This window comes from Neodiprion pinetum, chromosome 2 (genome assembly GCF_021155775.2).
Source record: "Neodiprion pinetum isolate iyNeoPine1 chromosome 2, iyNeoPine1.2, whole genome shotgun sequence".
NCBI lineage: Eukaryota > Metazoa > Arthropoda > Insecta > Hymenoptera > Diprionidae > Neodiprion > Neodiprion pinetum.
This window is the reverse complement of record NC_060233.1, coordinates 27,048,323-27,074,885: the sequence shown is the minus strand read 5'-3', so window position 1 is coordinate 27,074,885 and position 26,563 is coordinate 27,048,323. Positions and strand designations below refer to the sequence as shown.

General features: G+C 36.1%; 1 protein-coding gene across 1 annotated transcript in view; it reads left to right on the top strand.

The window, feature by feature from the left end:
• The window catches only part of Mp (collagen XV/XVIII-type protein multiplexin), a 156,290-nt gene that overhangs the window by 7,494 nt on the left and 122,233 nt on the right, over positions 1-26,563 (top strand). Inside the window, exon 2 of the mRNA XM_069133336.1 lies at positions 14,447-14,526. Coding sequence (XP_068989437.1) covers positions 14,447-14,526 — 80 coding nt within the window. The remainder of the gene's footprint in view (positions 1-14,446; positions 14,527-26,563) is intronic.

Here is a 26,563-nt window from a genome sequence, read left to right as displayed (position 1 = left end):
AACGTCTTTTTCATTATTACAAATATTCAAATAGATTTTACACCATGATCTTCACGTCATAAAAATTTGAAGAAAAAACTAGCGTTTTCATCATTCAATTTCCAATCGAACGTAAAATTTTGATCACTGAGATATAATACGGAGTGTTGAAAAAGTGAAGAAATTTCATCCACTTTGTACAGTTCAACGCATATACGAGAAGGCTTGGTGTAAATAAAGTATTTAAAAAAATTTCATGTCGATAAATTCAGCAATCATTAATCACTCGTCGTACTAAAACGAGTATATTCTTCCGAAGAAAAAAGCTTGGCAGCTATGTTTTTTGATTTTGACAGACCAACTTTGATTTTACTCCTGATCGATTCGCAAAAAAAGAAAAAAAAATGTTGCGCACAATTTCCTATTTAGTTTCAGTAAACCAACTTAACCAAACCAGTGCTGATAAGGAATTATACTCTTATCAATACAATAACACTATCAAATTACCAATAAATTTTGATGAATCGCGTACAAACACATTCACAGATCGACTTCGATGGAAAAAAAATCCTGAAACAACTACAGTTCTTGCATTAAATTTTAGCGAAACACAATTTCTAGAACTGATATTCACACCTTCTTGTAACTGAAAACAAAGATTTCCTTACTCGAAACTGCCGTTTAGCACGTTACATTGACTTGTTCTCCAGCTTTGTACGCTGTTAAAAAATGGTTGTGCGTTAATTTTTCAAAAACGCCAGTATCTCGGCCTCGATTTACAAGCTTTGCATACACACGTCGTCGGTTGAAAATTTATGGACACAGATACAGGCCCATGGAGACGATCTGCGCCAATGTCGTAATCCGAGATCACGTCGTTGATGAAAAATTCACAAAGCACGCGAGGAAACGGCTCCTTTTTTTTCGCCCCTCTCTCTCTCTCTCTCTATTCTCTCTCGTAGTAAACAAAAGCTTACTCTCAACACACCGACGCCCGCAACTACAGCTTATCGCGGTCGTTTTACCGATATCGATGGTTCAACAAGTTCATCAAATTATGCACTAAATCTTAACGGACCCGTGACATAATCCCACGCTTTGTATCGCTCAGCGAAACAGGTTATCAATTCGCTCGATAAACTTCCGGGGAATTATCGTTATTCTTTATTAGTCCAGGGAGAATAAGTCTTGATTGGAAATATTCTTGATATGGCTGAATTTTCTGCAGAAAACAGAAATATTTGACGTTTTTTACATTTTCATCGAAAACTGCAATCGGTAAATGAAAAATAACTTGGCCGACTTGTTGGGCGGAAAATTCTACATCGAATTATGTTCTCGTACATATGTAGGAAACGGAGTCGGATTAACAAATTAAGAAATGAGAAACTATTTCAGCAACACTATCCTGATGCCGTAGATGAGTAGAATTTTTATGCGAGTTTACACTAAATTTACCGGCAACGTTCACTTTCGAATTTCAAATCAAAAGCCGTTTCGTAAGATTTTGTTAAAGGTTCAACATTTTGAGTTCCAAATTTAATCCATAATTTTGAATTCTTTTTCCAGTATGCGAATAAATTTCACGCCACTGTTACAATCATTTTTTTTTCTTCTTCACTCCAATACTAAACAATACTAGCCATTTGTATTGGTCTTGATCCTATCGAAATATAACCTCAAAATTTGTGATATTAAGTTGGGTATTTTTCACGATATGGTAAATAAAAACACCGGTCTTGTACTTAGAAATAAAGTATAATCGTATTTAGTGAAAGGTGAATGAGATTAGAGAATAAAATAATCGGGCACGAAAAACTGGACGACAGAAAGTTTTCTAACAATAATATCGAAAGTGGGATTATTTTTTGATCACTTATTTATCTTCTCGTATCACGTTGGTTTCAAATTTCGACTGTCTCAAAAATTGTGTTTCATGTACTTCTTTACACGTTACAAGACTGAAATTCAAAATTGAAACGCCTACAACTTAAAAATATTTTACCGTTGGTTAAAACAAGATCGAGAAATCTTTCCATCATGAAAATGATAAAAGCCTGTTCCCGAACAATTACCCCGTAAATGAAATAAATTTATAATGATGTGGATACAGAATTGGAGTAAGTTGTGAGTACGTGATACAAACAAGCTTGAACAGTCTGGATACAAATTGCGTAAAGAACTTTCTCTTGATGGTATGAAAACTATTCTTGTTTCAGCTCGTTTCAAGTAGGTTCCGTAATTACTGGAAGAAAAGAGTTCGTTCCGAGTTTCGTTCACTCCTGATCGCTAAAGTACACAAGTTATACGCTGTATATATGTATCTAGACACGTACGTTCCTTAATTAAAGTGTCGCAGCTGTACATGTAACGGTCTAATTTCAACGGGTCTGAAAGAAGATCCGTAATGCATGTGCTTTTTGTTCGAAAACACCAACGATGTTTATTTAAAAAACTTAGAAGTTATCGGACTTTTGGAATCATCAAAGTAGGATGCAGGATAAATCGGCGAATCATTCAAAATAAATTGCCTTACGATTTAGCAATGTGACTGTCACGCTGATTCAATTTTCACATAGTGTCTGCGAAATATTTTTCGTAACAATATCGATTCCAAGTTTTCAGTCGATTACATTTGCCATGCATGTACTAAATAAGCAATAAAAACAAATGGTAAATGTATTTTTTCTGATTCTTTATAACTTAATAAAATATTTAAGGATAAATCGGCTGGGCCGTCGGAATCAAAAGTTGGGGAAATGAAAACGACCGATGAAAAAATCTCTAACAATATTATTCGTCACCGATGATAGTGAACACGAATGAAAAAACTAGCCTATCATGCGATAGAAACGATTCAGATTAAATTCGACGGAGACAAGCTAATGCATCACAGATTTGTGAAAAGAACATATAGAATGATCAAACTTTTGTGTATTTTTTTAATGTTCAATTACAACGTTTCTCAGCCTATTTCGTTCATCGCAAAGATTCCCAAAAATCTCATCAATTCTTTTTTCACGTACACTCATTTCCAAAGTTGATAATATTAGATTTGTGTGGTTACGTTAAACCAAACGTTCGTCAATAATTATATCAGCGCCTTGTAACTTTACTGGGATCTAAAATCACTCAAATGTTTTTGAGGCAATTTTTGGTGATCTGGTCAGCGATTAAAATGACTCCACGAATACTTTGATTAAGAAGAATCTGATTAAATATACCGGAATTGATTAATTTCGAACCATCCAATTATAAAAAGATTTTTTAAATTGTCAATTTCTCGGCTTGTGTTATTCGAATCCCCTCAGATTCATTTCCATCACATAGCCGGGATATTGTTTCATTGATATTCAACAATATCATTGGCGCGAATAAAATCTCGTGGAACATTTTTAAACGGTATTTTTTTGTTCTTTTTTTTTCTTTCCAATTCAATTTTCGATATACTTTTAAACCCGTCATCCGGACAAGCCTTTTCTCCGCAATCTAAGAGGTCATTTCATCCGCGAAAGTGGATCAAATATTCCCGGAAAACAAGAATTTGTTACAATTTTAATAGTATGTAATTTCGCTTTTGGTCTAGACTGGTTTCAAAATTACAATAATCAAATATGCGATATTTACTTTTACACCTGCACGTATGACGTCCTGTTTTTTCGATAATGTTTCAAACAAGTAACACTGAGTGAAATTTTTAGTTCCGGTTACCGCTCAGTCCTTAAAAATATTACCGTACTTTCCAATAAACATGATTTTTCTTCTGTCTAGCTATCGAGTAATTAAGCATTAAAGCAGAATTCTTATGCCCGGAATATATACTTATATACATATTAAAACGCTATGCTTATACACGTGAACTTCAATGTTCAATTACTCGAGAACTGGTTAGAAGAAAAATGTGAAAAAATTGTATTGTCACATATAATACTAAAGAATGTATTCACTAAATTTTATAAAATTCTCTAAATTTTGACATTTTTCATGTTTTTAACATGGCTTAGCATGGCAAGACTGTATCGACGCTCACCACCCTCCTCAAAGCATTTTCTAAGAGAGCACGGTAAAATTTCTCCGCTGTCTTCAATTTATTTCCGATGAGACCATAAATTTTTCCGCGGTCGCAAATGCAAAAATTTGAAAGCCCGAATTTTTAACGTGCTGCATTTGAAAAATTCGCCATTACATTTTAAATTCAATGATTCTGAGAGATATTTTTTTTCTTTCAAATGCGTATTATATTTTTTGTGAGAGCAGATGAAAAATCACAAGATTCACATTTTTACGGTGCTGGATCAGAAAAATGCGTCGTCACATTTCAAATTTTGTGCTGCCGAAATGCTTAGTTTCCAAGCCATTAAGGTAGTAATTTTTTTCACAAAAACCCGTAATTTTTGCAACACGCATCAATAAAAACTGCATTAGGTGTATTTTACATCACGATTATAGTAACAGCAGGGTAATTTTTCTCAGAAATTTTCCCTCCGTGTATCTCGACTGATAAAAATTACCAAGTTATCACGGAGCGCGCATCGTTTACACGCAATGTATGCATCGAAGTTTTTCTTTCTCCTTGTGGATTTGTTTATTTTACTTTTTTGATCTTCTTTTCCTTTCCTTCTCTGCACACGTATAACGTGCAAGAAAACCGAGAGGTAGCTGGTTCCTACAGCCATTGGAGTCTCTATCGTAATACCCGTCGTATCTGGTCTCTGTCGAAACTGGCGAACCGTGAAATAATTTCGATACTTTGCTTTGAAGCATCGCTCACACTTCTTAGAGTTACTTCTTTTTTCTTTTCTTCTAACAGATCGGTACTCGCGTTTTCTTTTGTCAATCGAAACTGGGCTCGGCGTTTCACACTCACTTGCACACACGCATCGATCGTTTCAACTCTGTGCAATGCATCTCTATGAGTAAATTCTATGAGACACAGAATTCAGGCTTGATGCGAGTCTGATGGTTTCAGGCCGAAAAAATCTCTTCACTAAGAAAGAAAGAAAGAAAGAAACGGTCCGACTAGATATTATACAATTTTTATTCTGGCGTATGTTACCACCCATCGATTCGGGTAAATTCTGTCCAAAATGTTCACGAACACAATTATTAAGGATTTATATACTCTGTTTAACTATAAATGAAAAATTGTTAAATAGTTAAATTTCAAATAAAGTTTATGATTTTCGGTGCACAAAATGGTAAGCGTGAAAATAAATAAATAAAGAATTGATAGATCCACGTCAACTGAAATATTACTGAGCGTCTACTGCCAAACAAATTATAATTAGCTCAGTAATAAAATTCTCAGATTTGTTTTCAGCGATGTCTGGTCGAGTGTGTCCAGAAATGCGCGACTTGTTTCTGAAGTCTCGAAGTAATTACGTAGCGGAATCTTAAGCGGAGTAATAGAATCTCACGGATTGGTATAGCGCTAAGTGCGTAGGAAAACTAAAAGAGAGAAACAAGGAAGGGAAGAAGAAACTCGGAAACCGGAAACCGGTTTGGTGCACGGGAAGACAGTTTATAGTAACGAGTTGCTGTGAGTTGACCATCATTATTTTAGGATATCAGGCTAATCACCTGAGTCAAAATTTAACGCCTACATTTGACGTTCACAGGAACCTACTTTGAAGGACACTGAACCTCGAAATTCTACATGGAGCCTTTAGCTCTTGAAAATTTGTAAATGAACCTTAAATTGAACCTCCAACTCCTAAAAATCAAAGCACCAAAACCTAATTTGACGCTCTTAGTTGAAGGTTAAACTTATTTCGACGTTATTTTATTCAACTTTCTTGCGAATATAAAAACACTTCTAGTTAATATAAATACAGATTCCACAATTTATTCATATATTAAACATTGAACTCTACCTGTGGAAGGTTGAAGGGGGTCTTAAACAAAGCCTACTTTGAGTCTACACTGAGAAAAATTTCATTTGTTGCAGTAACTAGAAGAATTCAGTGAAACAGTTATCGTTGAAAAAACTGTTTGAATGTTGTTGGAATTACGAAAAACGAGGTACGCGTAACCATTTTGCACTGTTGTCGATCCTTTTTTGGTTATTGCAACGCAAAATCAGTTTCTGAGCTTTACTCCGCGTTTTTAGTTAAACAAGGCTTTGACGTCAATTTGTTGTTCCACGAGCATTAAATTTTCGCAACAGTTACAAGAAAATATAGTAACAGTCATCGTAGTGAGAAAGAATAGTAACGGATACTAGACTTTCCGGTAACAGCTACAAAACTGATTTTCATTTTGTACCTAGAACTATATCTTTCGATTTTGGTAAAAAATGACAACAGTTAAGGACTGAGCGGTAACCGGAACTAAAAATTTCTCTCACTCTACAAATATCAAACCAATTCAAAATGACCACTCAAAGATCTTACAGCTGATTTTACTGTCAAATATCTTACTTCCCGCAATGCTTTTTATTATATTTCTTCTCGTCACTAACTAGAGAAACTCTGAATTCGATTTTTTCCTGTACAATTTGATTGATCTTTTGGCTTTTTGTGTCGAGATGTATTCTTTGCACAGTAAATCTGAAAATAAAAAAAATAGCATTAATCAGATACCGTGATAAAAGCGCAGTTCGAGAAGCAGTTTGAAATTCTCGAGTCGATCAAGAAAAATTGTGCCAGACGCAATTTTTGGGTTCTAATGGCTAGTGGAATGAATCATCTTTCGATCGTACACGAATCCTTCTACACAGCACATAAATCGCACCGAATAAGAGGATGAACCCGAATGATCACGATGCACGACCTGGGCCTTCAATAAAACTCAACTGATTACGCACGTAACGATCATTGAATAAATAATAAGCTAACGTCAATTACATCAATGTTTAAAATCAGTTCGCTCGATGAACTTATATCTTTTCTAACGGTTGAAGAGACGTGTCATTTGATTAGATCAGTCCTTGTGCCGACTTCACGTTTACGCAGACGATTTTTCGCAATCGTCAATGTTTGTAAACCACGCCGGCCGAGACTGAGCGTAAACGTTATCAAATTTATAGTCTAGTCGATAAGCTCAAAATGGTCTAAAATAGAGATACATAAATTGATTGAAAAATAACATTATTTATAAATAAACAACTGCAACGTTAATATATTTTATTACTTATCAGAATTGCCTTGAAGGTCTATAACCGTATCTGCATTATTTTAAAAGTTAGAAGTCATAAAAGTTCCAAAAACATCGAAAAAAACATCAGTTTTTATAAACAAATGCGTATAACAACAGATTAACAATAACTACAAATTTTTTTAATAACTCATTTAAAAGATCGTTTAATTATTTATAAAATCGACTGGAATGTTCATTTTCGTATCTGTAATAGTTTAAAAGTTATATTAGTTTTTCAGTAGATAAATGAAACAGCCGCTGCAACTTTTGTGGCGCGTTTTTTAAAATAACAATAAAAAATTGGAAAAAAAATTTTTTTTTTTTTGGTTACTTTATAGAGGACTGTCAATTATGATTTTTAAATAAAAAATAATTTCTTGACCAATTATTTAAACAATAGAAATATAAAAAAACGATTATAAACAAGTAGAAATTGTTGTTAAGAAGAAAAAAATTTTTTTATTCAAAATCATAATATTTTTAATATAATAAAGTTGTGAAAAAAAATTTTGAAAAAATATTCAAATAATCAATTTTTTTGTAAAAAATTTATGAACAAATGGCGGAAAAAATTTTTTTTGCAAGTCAATTGATATCTTGTATTGATAAAAAAACGATAATATCATGATTAAGAAAAAAAAAAATTTTTTCAACAGTATTACTTGGATTTTTCATTTTTTGTTCGAGTACAAAAATTATTATAAACAAAGTATGAATATTTCTTCAACTTTATGGCGTGATATTGTTTAGTATGTATATAAGAAAGGCTCCACGAAGCGAAATATTTTTGCGACAATTATTAAAATACTTTTTTTCATTTACAACGAAGACGGAAGTTGGAGGAAATTTCGTTACTTAACAATCGTTTAACTTGTTGAAAAATTAACTTTAAGTAAAAATTCCAACGCGTGTAAATTTTTTGAAGTGTTCAAAATACACCATAATTTTTTCAAATTTTTAAAAAATATTCAATACCTTAAAAAAATTAATCAACGTGTCGTACTCGCTTTTGACGCCACGCGCGCGACCTAAAAACAAAGCGCAGAGACCCATTTTCAGCGTTAAATTAAAATTATAAAAAATGGAGATAGAGTTCCGAGAGGTATGAGTTTTTTATTGGAAATTTCCTCCTCTTTAAGAATCTTTTTTCAAAATTTCACAAATATGAATAGTCTATGAGATATTGGCGAAAAACGAAATGCCTTTTTTTTTTCATCTTTAATTGTTTATAACTTTTGCAATTTTTTGTGTGCTGATAAAATTTTTTACTACATTTGTCTAGGCGTCATTCCGAATCCAATGAGCTATCGCACTTAATTTTAAGAGCAGTATCTCTATTTTAGACCATTTTGAGCTTATCGACTAGACTATTATGCGTGCATTCGAAGCCAAAGCAAGCCTCGTTTAATAGCAACGACGCCGGTTATTTTCGGCACTGACGAATTCTTGCCTCGTAAGGGCAGCCTCACTTGGGACGAAGAAGAGAAGCACGAATCTTTTCTTAGCCGGGCGCCGGTTCGGTGATTTCAATCTTCCTATGTGTTTATACGTACGAGTCACATTTCATCTTCATTCAATCTGGCCCCAGGAGTTCATCCTTAAAGTCTTTTGATGCCTCGTGTTAGGTAAAAAGAGTTCAGATTCGTTCGATTTTTCTGAAACGTTGATCGTTTCAAATTTTGACAAATTAATAAACTGTTGGAAAGAAATGGAAATTATCAAATGAATTTATTTGTTGAACGAAAGAATCTTTCTTTTACGCAGCTCTCCTAGTCGTTAGAAAATCGAAAGTCATACTGTGTATAATTATACACTGAGAAAAGAGTCTTGTTATAATGAATAAATGTATTTCGTTGATTATTTTAAGGAACCATTTTTTAACTGTTAACAAAAATTATTAACGTGTAATAAGTATGTGTGCTGTTACAATTACGATCGAAATTTTGTAGTATTTGCAGCAAATAGAATATTCATTTCTCATTCTAAAATCGTGGCAGATAAAGCGAGAATTGATTAAAATTTTGTTTTTCTCTTGCTAAAAAATTAGCACTAATTGTAAGAAATTTCACACCGTGTTATCCCACATGACAATTTCTAACAGTTAAAAAATCTTGTTTGAGGATTCGAAGTTCGTAAGCTCACCAATCGCACGTTCCAAGCACGTGCTTTACAGTTTGCACGCAATTCGCAGGCCGAGCGGTTGATATATAATAAAAGCCAGTCCGACAGTGCGACAATAACGTTACGGAACTGATATTACAATCTTCAGACTTATCCGAGCTTCTTCCAGCGTTTAATTGTCAGTGCGGTGTGTTTTTGTTCATAAATTCCTGATCTGGATACGCGAAGTTACGTTTGAAGTTATATGCGTGCGATGTAAGATTTATTTCCTACTCGCACGGGGAAATTCGGACGTTCGTATCACCGATTCCATTCAAACGCACGCTACGTGATCTTCGTGCCCCAAGAACGACGTGAGCTTTTCGACCGTTCCAGAGTGACTCGGTTTGGAAAAAGTGACAGCGGCTATATCCGTAGTACGGTAACGAGGCAACGAGTATGTACTTTGACGTCACTAAATACGACTTTCAATAAAGTGGACGATTGATTAACTGTTAACAAATCTTCATTCGTTACCGATATTTAAGTAGTTGAACATTGTGTTCGATTATTTTACATAACAGGATACTGTTTCTAAAGAAACAGACGACTTATTAACTATTAACTAATCTTCATTTCACGCAAAAAAGTATATAATACAAATCCGCGATTTCGTACCTATAGCAAAATACCTATTTCACCACATTAAAATATACGATTTGTTAACAGTAAATAAATTCTGTTCACTATAAACAAGACTCTTTTCTCAGTGTACATGTAACGAAAGGTCTTTGAGTGTTCGACGGTTATTACGATTCACTGATTACAGTTGGCTTTGGGAAATATTGAATGCTGGAAAAACAATTTTGCTACTCAGCTTTGCGCGACCAATCAAGCTTTTCAATCTATGAAAATATCGTTTTTCCATGCGATCAAAATTCGTCAACGTAAATATTCGTTCATCAAAATATCGGCGGTAGGAGACGAGCTGAGATAAAATGCGGCCTGTCGTTCGTTCGCTTTAGTCAAGACGTGCGGACGCGTCCATAATTCCGTAATTGAGTACATAAACTGAAACAGACGAGAAGCGTTAACCGTCTAATGGTAAAGAGCTCGAGAAGATTGTCGACGCGTGTCACGGTTATAATGTATGCGACAACAAGCGTTGAAATTTCAATTAAGAAGCGGCTTTAGACTGGCCATTAGCCCGTTATCACACTGCAAGCTCTAAGTTCATAGAGAAAAAAAAGAATAATATCCAGTTTGAATTTCTAACAAAAATTCAGATTCGTGATTAACGATTTTAAATCTCTCGGATACCATATTACGTGAAAATATGTGTGAGGATTTTTTGTATTTTGAACCACTGTAACGGATCCACCATTACAAATTTCGCAAATCTGACCTCAGATTCGTGATCAGCAACCTCAAATTCTAACGGTACCAATTTTCATTCGAATCCGTTTATCGATTCTCAAGATATCATCTTTTTCATTTAATTTTTTTTTTTAATTTGTTTTTAAATGGCTGAAAAAGTACAGAACCGATCAAAACCAATATCTAATCAGTTCTATGTTTGAAAATACCGCGTCAATTGAGACCAAAATCATTGAAATCCGGTGATTTGTTCTCGAGATATCGTCGGACAAAACAAATTATCACATACACTGAGAAAAATTTCATTTGTTACAGTAACTAGAAAAATTCAGTAAAACAGGTATCGTTAAAAAAATGGTTTGAATATTGTTGGAATTGCGATAAACGAGATACGCGTAACCATTTTGCGTAATCATTTCGGGGTAATTACAATAACTTCCGTTTTTCTTTCCAAACAGAGAAACGGGAAGTTAAAAATAATCACCATAAGCGTGGCGTTCGCAAAATCTCACTTCCCATGCAACTCAAGTGCGTTAAGTGTCAACGTGACTGGTAAGGAGTCGTATTTTTCAAATTGAAAAATACACGCAGAGGCATGAGATGTCCGTAGTTTTTTTATCCGGGGAATAAATCAGTGCCTCAAAGAAAAAAGACATTCCCGAGTGCAATTCGATCAGACAAATATCGCCCAGACTTGAGGACAAATCACTCTGACGAAAGTAAGATGAAATCCGTTCGTCACTTGCTATCGCGATGCTGAACGAAACCCCCGAAAGAAATCGTCGAGGATTTTAAAACCTCACCTTCAACGCTTCTTTGAGAATGATCGAAACCTTCGCTCGGGAAAACGAAACGAATTTTTCCAACCGTTAGAAAGTTAACAGACATTACATTTGAGGATGTACGGAACGTACAGTTCAATCAAAAGTTTATCGAATTAAAAATATGACACCTCAAAGTTTCAAAAAATGAAACTCATGCCGATCAAGTTGAATAGAATGTAAAAAATTTCAAATACCTAATTTGAAGTGTAAAAATCCTGTCATTATCAACGTTAGAGAAATCATATCATATTGTTACTTTCTTTTTTTTATTGAAATCTCTTTTTTGTTCGTCCAATTTTTGTAAAAATTCTCTCAGACAGTTTCTTTCTTAAACTCGTCGAGTGGAGATGAAAATTTGATACGCAGAATCTTTATAGTTTACATTCTAGTTACTTAAAATTAAACTCAGATTATCTATGGGGAATTAATTTACGAAGAAAATGATCTATTGTTAATCAGAATCGTATAATCAATACCGATTATTTCTCTGCAGGAGTTAACGTAATGAAGTATTTACATTTAAAAATTAGCGTTTCCAAAATTTTTTACGTATACGTAACTAGACGATTAACTCAAGGGAGACTTTCCGAGCCTTTTGCGTTGTCAAGTTTTTTTTTTTGACTCGACAGCGCGTCTCAGAAAATCTGAACAAGCATGGCCAAGTCTGTATGCTATCAAAAATGTGAAATCGCACTTGGTCTAATCCTCGAAAAGAAGAAAATCTGCGTATATAATCGAATAACGGCGGTAAGGTTCAATATATTCCCGGTTAAAATTGTTTCCTTTTTCGAGCTGATCGAGATAGCGAATAACGGGCCCGAAGAAAGGAGAAATATACGTTCGTCTGAGAATTACGGTCCATTTTAAAGGGTTGCAAGAGGTCCGTCGATATATATCGAGGAGGGTCGAGGCCTCCGGAATACCGTCCCCTCCATCGTACGGCTGATATCACGTGTGAATTCCACCCCGTGACAGTATTCTTTATCGTTGTATGACTATAAATCGCATTTGTACGCCATAAGTTTTCCCGAGGCTTGTTTTATATTCAGCGGTTAAGCAGCTCTCCCGGCTCGGTTCGTTCGCCTTGTATTACGTCATAAATTACATCCTGAGCTTTCACACACGTGTATAACCACGCGCCGCGCTTTACGCGGTTATCAAATATCTCAAATACGGTATATATACCCGCGTTATATCCTCTGACTTATGCCTGCGGGATTCTATCGCCCTGAACTCGAAGACTCTTCGCCACCCCGTGCCAGAAAGGTCACGGGTCATAGTTGATGGAGAGTTCGAGATGAAATTGCCCGCGTTTGTTTGTACGAGGTTCGAAAATATCGGACGGCCGTTGTTCATTCGCCGATGAGAAAGCCTGATGTTACAAATCAGAATCAACCCTGTTTAATCTGCCAAACGAATTTTCCATGGATTTTACTGTAAAGGGTCTCGGGAATGCTTAGACTATCCGTTCGGAAATATTTCTTGGGTCGTAAAACATGTGCCCGGCGGTTCGTGACTCAATTATTTCCTCCACCCTCGACGGGAGTACAAAAATGACATTTTATGCAATCGATTTTTCGTCTCAAGATTCGATTCACGGATCCTTATGAAGAAAACGATGGGTATGCATTAGCAAAAGAGCTTTTATGCAAATTGATTTAGGCGCAAGCGGCCATTTCCCAAGGTTTCGAAAAAAACTCGTAAAACTTAAAAATCGTTTTATTTTGAAAGCTAATCGATGCAACGAAAACTATTTTTTTGTCGTTTCATTGCTTTACTTGTATGTTAACTCCCCCACGAATTATTACAGATTTTCCTGAATGGCGCGTGTCTTTTTACAGTTATTTTACTATTTTCAACCATAATATTATATGCATAACATTCAGCCTCACCACCCTGTATATAAGAGCTTTGAGTCGTAACAATTTTTTTACGTTCATTTTTTTAGTTCATTAACAAGTCAAAGTCAGATTTTCTGAATAAAATATAATACTGGTGATAATTGTGATTAAACAATGTATGGAATTGAAAGAAGGGTTTATTCTCAATTTAAATAAAAATCCATACAGATAAAATTACTTTCAACGACAGTTCCAATAAATCGTCTTTAAGCAATGTCACATATTCACTTCGATGACTTCCAATAATATTCACAAGAAATCTGAAATTTCATACGATTTAAAAAAATTGCATCATACTTATTATTTTTGTCGGATTTAGTTTATTTCATCTCAATAATTTCATCATGATAATTATCATAGAATTTTTCTGTGACCATTTTTCTTTTAATTTCCCAAAATTAAATAATAATATAATACACCGGTGATAATTATGATTGAACAATGTATGGAATTCAAAGAAGGGTTTATCCTCAATTTAAATATAAACCCATGCAAATAAAATTACTTCCAACAACAGTTCCAATAAATCGCCTTTAAGCCATGTCACATTCACTTCGATGAATTCCAATAATATTCACAATAAATCTGAAATTTCATACGATTTCAAAAATTGCTTCCTACCAATTATTTTCACCGTCTTTATCCTCGACCGATTAAACTGCGGCATAAACCGTGAGTGGGTACATTTACCTCCTCGAGTAAACGTCATCGCCTCAGTTTCGTAGCCCCGTGCGAAATTCCGAAAAATTTGTTTGTCTTTGGAAATCCGATCTTCTCTTGCGCCATACGAGTCCGAGATTCTAATATCAGATTCCCGGGCGTAATGCCAGGGATGTTAGATTAGTCGACACTGTATCTCTCCGGGGATTCACACACACAAATCCATGCACGCACAGTGTGTACACGTTAACGGCGTGTTCCCTGCCTGGCGCAATAAGCGTAACACGGGATAAGTTTCAGGTGAAGCGTCACGTTCCTGGCGAACGGCCGCGTTAGGAGGGATCGTTTACGACTCGGTTTCCTCGTTTTAATTGCTCGCATATTAAATTGGCCCGTCCATGCATGGATACGTGTCTGAGTTTACAAGTTGCATCCGTAACCGAATCTGAAAGCGATTATTTTTCTTAGTTTCAGCACTTTGATCATCTTATCGGCCGTTTTCATCACCGTGCGAAATCAGGCGTTCGATCCATTCAACGAAAAAAATGGTGAGTAGACAAAAAGACAAACAAAGCAGACGAATTATTCCGCTTCTTTGCAGACATTGATTTTCAGATTTTTATTCATTTTGTGTCCCATCAATTTTTCATTTTCAATGTTACGTCTGGTTTCCAAGGGTTCTGGATATTTTCAGTGATTTTAAGATCGAATTGGCTTACAGAAAACTACAACAAATCACTCGATATTAATGAAAATTGCTTGGTAATTTGACAATATGCGAAAGCACAGGATCGGGCGAAAGTTCGTAGAATGACAACGAATGGACGTTCACCATAAAATTCACGACGATTTTCATGATTTCTGAAACCTTCCAAGTGATTTTCGATCATTCCAGTTCTCTTTCTTGACTCGTTATCATTTCAAAGAATATTACATTCATCCAAGATAATCTGATTGACAATTTGATAACCGATCAAGTTGACTTTCCTTAAGTGAAACGTGCAGTGACGCGTACGTTCAGACTGTCCTTTCAACAGACATTCGATCACGCTTCAGGAATGTTCTTCGTCATATTTCGTTGACGCTATTTAACTCTGCTCGCTGCAGCTGCGAACACGGATGAGGAATAATACGCAGAAGAGACGGGACAGAGAAGAAAATAAAGGGAAAAAGATAGGGACGAATGACTGATCGGACACGCCTGTCTTAACGTTGGCCTTCGTCGATGGAACGATCGCTCGCAATAGTCGCTTAAGATCGTAATACCGATTTCGTCAGCTCCTCCGCAGTCACACATATAAATAGTCGTAATTTTCAGACTGACTGACAGTGTACCAACTGTACACTGTTCAGATATAGAACGACTGGAAACGAATGCCGGTACGCGAAGTAACTCTTGCGCCGAACGTTCATGGACTATTCTTTGTCGGACGGTGAACGCATCAGAATCGCGGTAGAATTTTTCGAAAAGCCAGTTTAATTTAAGCAAACTGAGAGAAATTTTAAGTTCCGGTTACCGCTCGGTCCTTAACTATTTTCATTTTTCACCACGATCGAAAAATATAGTTCTAGGTACAAAATGCGGTCAATGATCTCACCTGCGTGAGAAACACTCGTTACATCAATTTTTCTTTCGTCAGATCGTTCGGAAAGCTTGACCATTTTCACATTACTTGCGGGATTGAACGATTGTCGAGATACGAACTTTCAGAGGCTGGGAGATTTAAACACCATGGTAAGAAAATCGTGAAACGAGAACCGAGTCGCACTGCAAATGCACATCTGGACGCGGTGTCTTGAATTCAAAGTCTCTCAGGAAGCGGAGCGATTTATGCAGTTTACGTTTAGATTTTTATTTTAGGCTTCTTATAAACTCCCCCCCCCCCCCCCCCCCCCCTCTGTCAAACCAGTTCAGGAATTACGTCGACAGGGAAGCAGATTGTGAATACGTACAAGTTTGTTTTCGGATAACGTCATGTTTGTTTAATAGGTGCAGTCACCCTGACGGCTTACGTGCATTCGTCATAGTCCAGTAAAAATAGGCCTGAATTAAAAGTTTTCGGGATACGGCTGCATTTTTGTGTATGGAAATTTTCGACCCTAGGCAACTGAAATTTGAAGTCATTTTTGAACCCATAGACGGCGTTTTTGGGGAGCAGCAAAATTTTACGTTTCTTGCGTTTTTCTCAAAAACTGCTGTCGACGGATGAAAAATGACTTGGCCATTGTGTAGAGCGGAAAATTCTGCATCGAATTATTTCCTCGTATGTCGGAAACTGAATCGGATTAACAAATTACGGATTTAGAAGAAAGAGGTAGAAGATATATGGGATATTCCATTCCAAATCACCGAGCTTGGAATCGCTTACTATTTTTTTTTTTTTTTTACTTTCGTATGATACATAGTTGCCACTTTTGTTAGTATATGACTATACGTATAAAAAAACTACCTTTCGAACTATATTAATTCTTTTGTGCATTACTCAAGCTTTCTCAAAACCGACGTCGACTTAACGATTGGAAAAGTTCACAAAGGTTATACAACTTAAAATTATAATTTTAAGACCGAAATAAGAACGAAATTTCGGTTTTTAAAATTTTTATAAGCCGATTTAAATATTTCGTATCAATAATAACGTCTTAACTGGTCACGTTTTTGTTTTTGTGGCATATTATTATTATTTAATTTTAACAAATCTGATGAACAATAGTCACAATAAAATTCCATGATTCATTATGTCGAAATTCTTTAGATGAAATATTCAAATCCCGCTGTACAAATATGAAAAAATGAAATCTCACGGAATGCCGCATACTTATATTTTTTGACGCAACGTCTTAGTGACAGCCAGATATGGTTGTCTAACGAAACAAATGAGCCTATTTGACAAGAAGAAATGGAAACTGCGAAGACTTGGGATTAATCATATACCATATCCGTGCTTTCGTCAGCCTTTGGTTTCCATATCTCTCGTCGGAAACGGTGACCTTTGATATAGTTGCGGTTGATCTCAATTATTCTGCAGCTATTCGCCGCGGTAACATAAAATTAAGTGTAGAAGAGTTGAAAGATTGCTCGTAGTTTTATTGTATCGTCAGTCACTGGTAAAAAGTATTATTCGTTTGATCAAAATAAGGAGCTATCACAGCGATATGTTACAATTTTCTTCCATTTTACTGTCAGAGCTGTCTAATCACTTTCTTGCAATAAAACTGCAGAGCTATCTGATAAATTGCTGTCATTGTAGAAGCAACATCGGCTCTCTTCGTACACAGTCAATCCAAAAACTTTGTCGAGAAATTTGTTCCAAAAAATTTGACTAAATTCTCACGATATTTAACAAAATCCCACGCAATTCGTACAAACAGAATCAAAATTCATTGTTATAATAATGTCACTTTATTTTATCCTCTTGGATCTGTTCCACACTGAGAGGAATTTTTAGTTCCGGTTACCACTCAGTCCTTAACTATTTTCATTTTTTACCACAATCGAGAAATATAATTCTAGGTACAAAATGAAAATTAGTTTTCTAGCTGTTACCAGAAACTCTAGCAAAATTTAATGCTTGTGGAACAACAAATTGACGTTAAAGCCTTGTTTAACTAAAAAAGTAGAGTAAACCTCATAAACTGATTTTGCGTTGCAATAACCAAAAAAGGATCGACAATAGCGCAAAATGTTTACGCGTACCTCGATTTTCTTAATTCCAACAATATTCAAACAGTTTTTTTTAACGATATTTGTTTTGCTGAATTTTTCTAGTTACTGTAACAAATGAAATTTTTGTCAATGCATAGTTGGTTATATAGTAGTACTACTTAAGGGTACTCTCTGTGAATTTTTTTCAGATTTTTTTAATTCACTCGTATCGGAAATGTTTTTTTTTAAACCCGTATATAACGGAACATTAAAGTCGGGTAAAAAAAATTTACGTAATATTGCGTGAATTTGATTTAGTATGTAAAAAAATCGTGCTCTTCAAATTTTGAATAATTACTTCCAGCTTTCAGTCGGTTGTCTTACTTTGTATTCACTCATTTCGACTTACGTTAAATTTAATTTCAATTTAAATCACAGAACATCTTTTCTTTACATTATTTTAATCCCTAGTTTTCGTTCAGCGACCTCAACATTGCATAAAATAGTCCCGCGATGGCTCATTTTATTCCCCATTCTTTTCGGAATCGCTCAAAGTATCTTAACTATGCACTTTTTGGTCCCTGAAATGCGGGAAAAAAAACCACACATTTTTTTGACGATTTTTGGGATACGAGTAACTTTCCTGAATTCCGTTGCAAAATCGCCGTGCATCGTCAAAATTTGTGCCCCTTCGGTTCCTTTATTTAATATAGGAAGAAAAAGGGTGAGCTTGCTCGGTCGGTAAAGGTAGAACTACAGCATGATCTCCTTAGATAGACATCCTCGGGCCGCGAACCTCGTATCGGTCAGTTGTTCGCCCCGAAACTATTTGGAAAATTCTCATTCCGCAATTACAGGTCAAGTGGGGCTTAAGAGATTCTCCGACAGGGATTCTCAATCAACGGCCATGCCTCGTTGTCCTAATGCCAGAGGCGATTCGAGGGCGTTGTCCTCGAGGTTCCATTCCGCTGCCATTGCTGCAGGCTCGAGTTTGGCGAAGCGAGGCGAGGTGAGCAGTGTGTTCTCTTATCAGAGAGGCTGGGACGAATAGCTCCCGCAGGATAAGCGATAACGTTCATCCTCATTTCTGCCCTCATTTGTATCCGCCCTTCCTGCGTCGCGTTTGCAAAGTAAAGACAAAAAAACTAAAAGTAGAACCGAATCTTCCAAATCTCCCGATATTTAATACTCATTGAAACCACACTGAGGAAAATTGAGTAAAACAGGTGTCGTTAAAAGAACTGTTTGAATATTGTTGGAATTACGAAAAACGAGGTACGCGTAAACATTTTGCGCTATCGTCGATCAGTTTTTGGTAATTGCAACGAAAAATCAGCTTCTGAGCTTTACTCTACTTTTTTAGTCAAATGAGGCTTCAACGTCAATTTATTGTTGCACAAGCAACAGTTACAAGAAAATATAGCAACAGTGATCTTAATGAGAAAGAATAGTAACGGATACCAGACTTTCCGGCAACAGCTAGAAATCTAATTTCCATTTTGCACCTGGAACTATATTTTTCGATTGTGGTAAAAAATGGAAATAGTTAAGGACTGAGCGGTAGCCTGAAATAAAAATTTCTCTCAGTGCATTCCGTGAAACGTTTATCCTCACTGCAAAATCAGTCGCTGGAAGTTTCTGTTTTGATGTATTATTTTTCGAGATATTTCAAACAATTTTCTTTCTCGACTTGTGGCCGTATTTTTCTTATGAAGACGTTGCTGGCTGGATTCAGCCGACAGTTTAAGTCTTCACAATCACCGCTTCAAGACTGTGTAATATTTCACACGCGTGTATCTCGCGTGTGTAGAATACACGCGAGCACAGAACACGGGCCACTCGAAACGACGATGAAATTTCGTTGCCACCTTCGTCTGGGCCGCCGGAATGCGTGGAAACGGCCGCGTCATTCGGCTGATCCTCGACCGAGTCTAATCACTGAATTCTAGGGCCAGGGGCCCTCATCATTTCTTGCGTTTCACCTTCGTTATCTTCTTTTTCAACTTCTCGATTCGACGAACTCGTTCAGACTTGCAGTAAAGATTGTCGCGATAGCTGATTGCGGATCAGGGGAAGAAAGGAAGAAATTAAACCAACAGGACGGGTCATGCGGAACCGCTAAAGTTTTTTACTGCCTCGGGCATCGTCGCGTTAAGGAAATTCTCGCGTTATTTAATGGGTTTGAAAGATAACTGTAATCTTATCACGCCGGAAAAATTATAGGTCTAGTCAATGAGCGAATATTGAAAAGTTGGCAAACTATTCCGGCGAATGCAGTTGAAAATCATAAAAAGTTACCATACAAAAATGCATCCCATGTACGTGATTAGAATAAGAAGACTGAACCAGGAATTTATTACAATTCGTGTACCTGAAAAATTTCGATCGATCGATAAATAATACACGAGGAAATCAATGAAACATTCAGACACGATTTCGCTAGTTTCTATACTCAACTGAGTACTCAAGTGGTCATTACTTCTGAGAAATCTATTATCGGGTAACAGAATTAGCTACAACTCGAGGTTTTGATGAATTCTGATTGATTCCTACGACAGGTGAATTACCATTTTCACCGAGCAAATTGAGTTTGAGTGATTCATGATCTAAACATTGGCTCTAGTTATTTATTTTATCAACATTTTCACATATGACTCAAAAAAGCAATATTTAGATAGAAAATTCGATTTTTTTTTTTTAATATCCAAGTGCTATCAATGGATTTAATTAAACCTAATCTGTTCGGACGAAAGGAGCAAAAAAAAAAAATAAAAATAAAAAACATGATACTTTGTTGTTCCCGCCGTAAGAGTGTTCCAAAGAAAAAGAAATTTATTTTCTTTCAAACGCGCGTCAAAATTTCGGTAGAGCATCTCAAATAGAATATCTCAGGCAAATATGAGCTCTTAATATTGATATTTAGATGTGCCTACTTAATTTTTTCCATCTTCCATTTAAATAAGACCCAAATAAAATTCGACAATTTTTGAATTATTTTTCTCGTGAACGGCTTGACTTATAAACTATCTAAATACAGATTATTATAGAAAATTTCACGCTTTATAAAAAAGTATCGAGATAGAATTTTTCTAACTCTAACCGATTAAGAGATATTTGCCTGTAAACATTGAGTCGTCTCAAATACAATAGAACAATAACATAAAAACTAAAGCCAATCTAACATAATCATGATTTAATCTGTAAGTTCTACGTTCTCAAATACCGAGGTTGACGGAAAAAATCGGGGTGAAAAAAAAAATTGTTACTCAATGACTCGATCACAGCTTATGCAATATAATTTGAAAACGTGACAAAGATCCTCGCGGAAAGAAAACCTGCGTAAACATTTTTGTATTTAATTTACTTAATTAAACACAAGATTGGAAGTTTGAATAATGATTTTTTCATATTAAGACTAATCGGAAGAATTTTTCACTATCCTTTTTACATCCTTTAATCGATGTCATCTTCATCGAAGAAGCTTAATATATTTTTAGAAATCGTTCAAAAATCGAGTATTTCGCTGTTATTTTAAACATCGAAAAGTTAACTTTTCATAGAAGATAAAAAAAAAAAAAAAAAAACAAGGAAACAAATTAAAAAACTCAGATCGCTCGGGCACGGTGAAGAAACCAGGCAAAGGAATATCTGAATGAGATTAGTTTAGTCGTCTGCCTGCGGCTGTCAGTCGTCAGTCAGTCTCAACGAGGCGTTTTTGCGTTGGAAACAGCCGTCGAACGTAGCCTCCGTTCATCATTTTGTTGCCGAGAAAAAATCTTGTCAGTAGCTGTCAGCGAAGGATGCTGCCTTACAAGTGTGTTACACAATTTGCAGGCTAGCGTTGATGAACGAGTTGGAACTTCCAAATTCACGCGTATACTCCCGAGGCTCAAGAATTTGGTGGAAGTCGCTTAAACGATTTGAAAAGAGTAATTTCGTCCCTAAATACCACTGGTAGAAGTTTAAAAATAAACTTTTCTCGTATTGTTCAAGTACAATTTATAATTCAAGCAATCTCCAAAAAATTCATCTTCGTACACTTACAGAATCAGTGGAAGTGTTTAAAGATCGGCAAAATTTTAGATTTATTCGATGGAAAAAATGATGAAAAAACTATCGATATCCATCACGATTCTCGAGATTCTTTTTTCATTCAAAGAAATTTCTTGTTTTCACGAACTATGTTCGGTTTATCTAAATCTCAGGAGCGTGTATTGCCTAAATCGATAGAATGCTTGAACGATTGGAAGAGTGGTGATTGTGGCCCGAGCAGTGTGTCAGATGTTGAAAACCGTATTTACGTATGGAAAGAATATTTACATGCGTTACTTTATAGTTTTTCAATAATAACAGCATCTGATCGATTCGAATTTGCACGCTAATCACCGAAAATCAATCCAACTCTTTGAGCAAATTGATAAATCTGTTTAAAATATGAAGACTTGCATTTCTAAAGTCTAAAAATTTCCGCGAGGTCTTCCGATATTGTGCGGACCTACGAATTCGTTTAAAAAATTTCTCTAAAGCCTGGAATTTCTCCTTTTTGCGAAGGAGAATTTTTTCACGCAACAACCAACCATCGAAGAATCTCGACCGTTATCACGCGGAAAAAATCTGCAATGACCGTAATAATTATTCGACCAGATATTACCCGAGTAACAAAACGTATTTCGGAGGGTAAATACGACGCAAAAAATAATGGAGCTGTAGACTGTATCGCTCATTGTCAGATCGGTGGATTACATTTTTTCGATCAATGTATAACGTACGCGATACGTTGTTGTAGCCATGTGTTATAAAACATCGACAGAGATCACCGAGGGTCGGGTAAATAAAAGAGATAAAATGAAGTAAAAGAACAAAAACGATTGCAATAAAAAATAAATAAATAAAAAAAAAAAACGGAAATGGAAGCGAATGTTATCGCGATTCCAATGACTCGGCTGATTATTGCCAGATTCAAGCTTTGAACAAGCTCCGGTGACCGGTTTCGATTTGAGAAGCGTCAACTTCGACCAATCCACCGTAACGAACTGTATTACCTACGCAATTCAGCATGAATGAACCCGGCCACAGGCGCTAAACTAATTTCAGGGTGTGGCATTGCGGACGCTAGACTGTGAATCCGGTTCCACCTCGGCGTCAAATAACAACTTGAACTTTAACAAATTTAATGCTTGTGATTCTCCTGAAATTTCAACTACAGCAAAATGAAGAGTCGCGCGGCAGAGCCGAAGACTTGAAAATCGCTGATGAGATACAACTTTTATCGATGTTTTACGCGTTCGGTTTCGAAGTATGGATATTCAAATTATCGCAAAGCTCGAACGGTGCTGTTTTAGCCGTATTTGCTTAGCCTCGAATAATGAAACGAGTTTTGGAAGGATGTTGGAAACAAGCCGGCGAACAGGTAGCGGAGATGATAATTAATTAGACTCTGACAGAGATACAGCTTTGAAAGTCTGCCTGAATTAATACAGGGGTTCTAGTTCTGGTCTGAAGTCGGCTGAATCACTCGAAAATGTATTCATGCCCGGCTTGCGTGTTTTCAAAGGCTTCGAGTCGACGTGTCACAATAGATGTACACACTGTGTACTGTTAGTAGAAAAGCAAACATTGTTGTTTGTTCCCAGTCAATTTGTGTTTTTTTTTTTTTTTTTTTTTTTTTTTGTAACAGATAACCGAATGGTGAAAATTGGAAATTGTGAAAAACGTCATTTTCGATAACGGAGATTTATTTTCAAGGTATTCAGATTGTTCTACTGTAAAATGCACAGTTTTTGAGAAATCAGATTCATTACGGAGAAAAAGACCCAGCGAAACATTTTAGTAAAATTTACAATTTCAATTTTTCATTGAGTTATATCTTCGAAAAAAAACTTTTGTTTGTCGTAGGTAGAATTTTTTTTTCCTCCGTAATGAAGAAACCGACGAAAGTGCAATAAAACTCGTGATTCTCTTCACGGGGAAGAAACCTTTTACATGTACTTGTGAAGAAATTTTCTACAAAATTCGAATCTTCAATTTCACTCAAATTCTGTGTTTTGACACAACATTCGTTTCTCACATAAATATTTGAAAATTTTATAACTAAAAAGAAACCCACTTCCAAGTTCAATTTTTTACTTCAAACACGAGTCTTGACGCGAACATCGATCAAAGTATGAATTTGGGTAATTTTTTTTTTTTTTCTTTTCTCGCGCGCGTTCCGCGGCCTGGAATATAACCGAAACCCGTATATATAAGAGCAAGAAAAAAACGTCTGCATGCAAATCTCGGTATCTGTATAATACGTCTCGTAAAATCGTTCGGCGGTTGGCGGTGGGGGGAGTGAAACTCCGTGAAAAAGAGAGACGTACGAGTGTAGAAACCAGCCGCAGACCGCCATGACTCCTTTACGAATAAAAGGTTTTATCTACAGCCGAGACTTATGGAGACAATCACGACTTTACGCGCACCCTGAATTTTAAGCAGCCCTCTCGCGTGTCATATTCGCGTAAGTGCGAGGCTGGTCTCTTCGGGGTCTCTTCGGAGAACGATGGAGGGGGTGGTCCGGGGCCACCACCCTGTAATGGCGCGATACCCACCCTCGTCCCATATCTTTCCCATGGGAATCGCTTTTCGCAATCATCGGATTGTCTGTCTGTCTGTTCCTCTCCTCCTCTCCCACCTTCACCATCTTCCTACTATTTTCCTCCCACCCAAGGTTCTTCTACCAATTTTTCGTCTGTTCGATCCAACTCGCGTCATCGAGTCATCTTTCAAGCCTCAAGGTAAAGTCTCTGAGAAACTCCGGGACGCTGATGGGTCTGAATTGAACATCCAGAGAGAGGCCAATTTTCGTTCCATCAGGGGAGAGGTTGATAGATTTATCTGTAATGTCTGTGCTACAGCGGAAATAAGATATTCCACTCTGCTCAGGGAATGGATATGTAATATGTGTATGTAATATTGTGATGAGAATTAGTACAAATGATCTTTCATAAATAGACAGAAATGAAACTAATTATTCATCACGAAGGAAATTTTTCAATTGTATTTTAGGTTCCGCCTTGGAGAAGCAATATCTTAGGTATGTGAAAAATGCATATTTTGTTTAATCGTTCCCTTTTTTTTAATGAAATTTTAATCAAACCCTATCACGTATTTTGTATGAGGGGGCAATTTCAATTGGTATCAATCAAGATCGGAAATCGAAATTTTGTATTCGATCCGCAATTTTGAATATTCCAGTCCTAGTAAAAAATATAGCCTCATTCCCTTTGATATTTTTTTTTTAACAACCCTTGCACGTGAAATATGAGTTGATTTCTCGGTTAATTTGCGATTTCAGAAGCGTCCGTTTTTTTAAATTCTTACATGTCAGAACAATCTTGTGAATTGTAACAAAACTTTTCAGCTGCTGTTAAAAATGGAGTTTTATTTATACCAGAAGATAAGTAATTTCGAATAATAATTACAAATATTTCCAAGTGGTAAATATTTGATGTCTCAATATATTTATTACTTCGTAGTTTCCAAAATTTTGCTCAGATCTGAGAAACCGCGTGCCTCGGAAATACGAAATTGAATTGCATCTCAGATGGGGGTAAGAAACAAGAAAAGTAACATCTAATACCAAATGTAACAATCTAATGCACAGATATAAATTCGCCGTATCCCACACGGTCAGCTTTCGCAAGTTTTATTGGCTAGTTTCTAAAGGGAGTGTCAAGCAGCCTGGTAATTGTTGGGGAACTAAGCTCCGACCTAAACATGTAATTAGGCTTTGATTATGCCGTCAAGCTCGGACCGGCGGCCTGCCAGGCCCGATTTAATTAAAACTCGGATTCGTACGCAGGCGTTCGTCCCTCTCTCTGGTGGATCTTCGCATGCATGAGACTAACGTCGGGATCACCGGGCTGTTACTTAATTGTTCGTGGCAGACCCTGTAGCGTCGACTCTGCAACCCTCGAGGGATCTGATTTCTGGCGCTCTCGGTAACGAGGAGGCATCAAGTAGGCACCAGAAGCATCCCAGAGGGACAAACGGGCGTGTAAACGGTCCCGCGGGACACACCCTATGTTTTTTAACCCGTGAAAAATATTTCGCCTGTGTGTATAGTATGGTCTGAAAACTTTTTTTTTTTTTTATATCCTTTGTTTCTCCTTTTACGGGAGGCGATATAGCCCGGGCAAAATTAGTTGCGTAAGAAATTGAAAAAGAAAGAGAAACTTGTCCGAGAACGAAACTTTTCAACCCTGAACCCCTGGATTTGCACGAAAGTTTATCCTTTATAATATAACTAAACCAATTTCATTCAAGGATAATTTATCACGAATTAAACTACTTTGATGAAATTTCGTGCTGAGAGTTTGGGGAAAAAATTTCAAATCCGTTAGATAACTGATGCTCACAGTTTTGATTCTTTAGTTGGTTATTTACGTTTGTATGATTTACTGATCGCATGAAATTCAAGAGTGCGGTGAAAAAATGTCCAAGTGAGTGAAAATATGTCCGAGTGAGTGGAAGAAATTCAATTTAAATGATTGCTACTCAAAACAATTTGCAAATTTGTATTGAGAATAGAAATATAAAACCTAGTGCGTTACACAGTGCAAGGAAAACCGATATGCATTTGGTATCAACACCTTCTTTTTCCTATCATTACTCAATACAAGTTATATGGATTACAAAGAAAAAAAAATAAATAAATATATTCATCTCCGAATGGGATTGATTTAAAATTCCAAAAAATCTACAGAGATTACTTCAAGTACCGCTAACTATAAAATGTGGAAATAAACGTCTAAGCTAACTGAGAAAGTTTGGTGAATACTTTTTTAATTTTTAGATTCGAATATATTCTGAAGACTTCCTTCATTAAAAGACTACAATAGTAGTCATAGAATGTTATTTTGAAAGAACTAATCGTCGCCATAACCACGAGTATTTACAAAAGA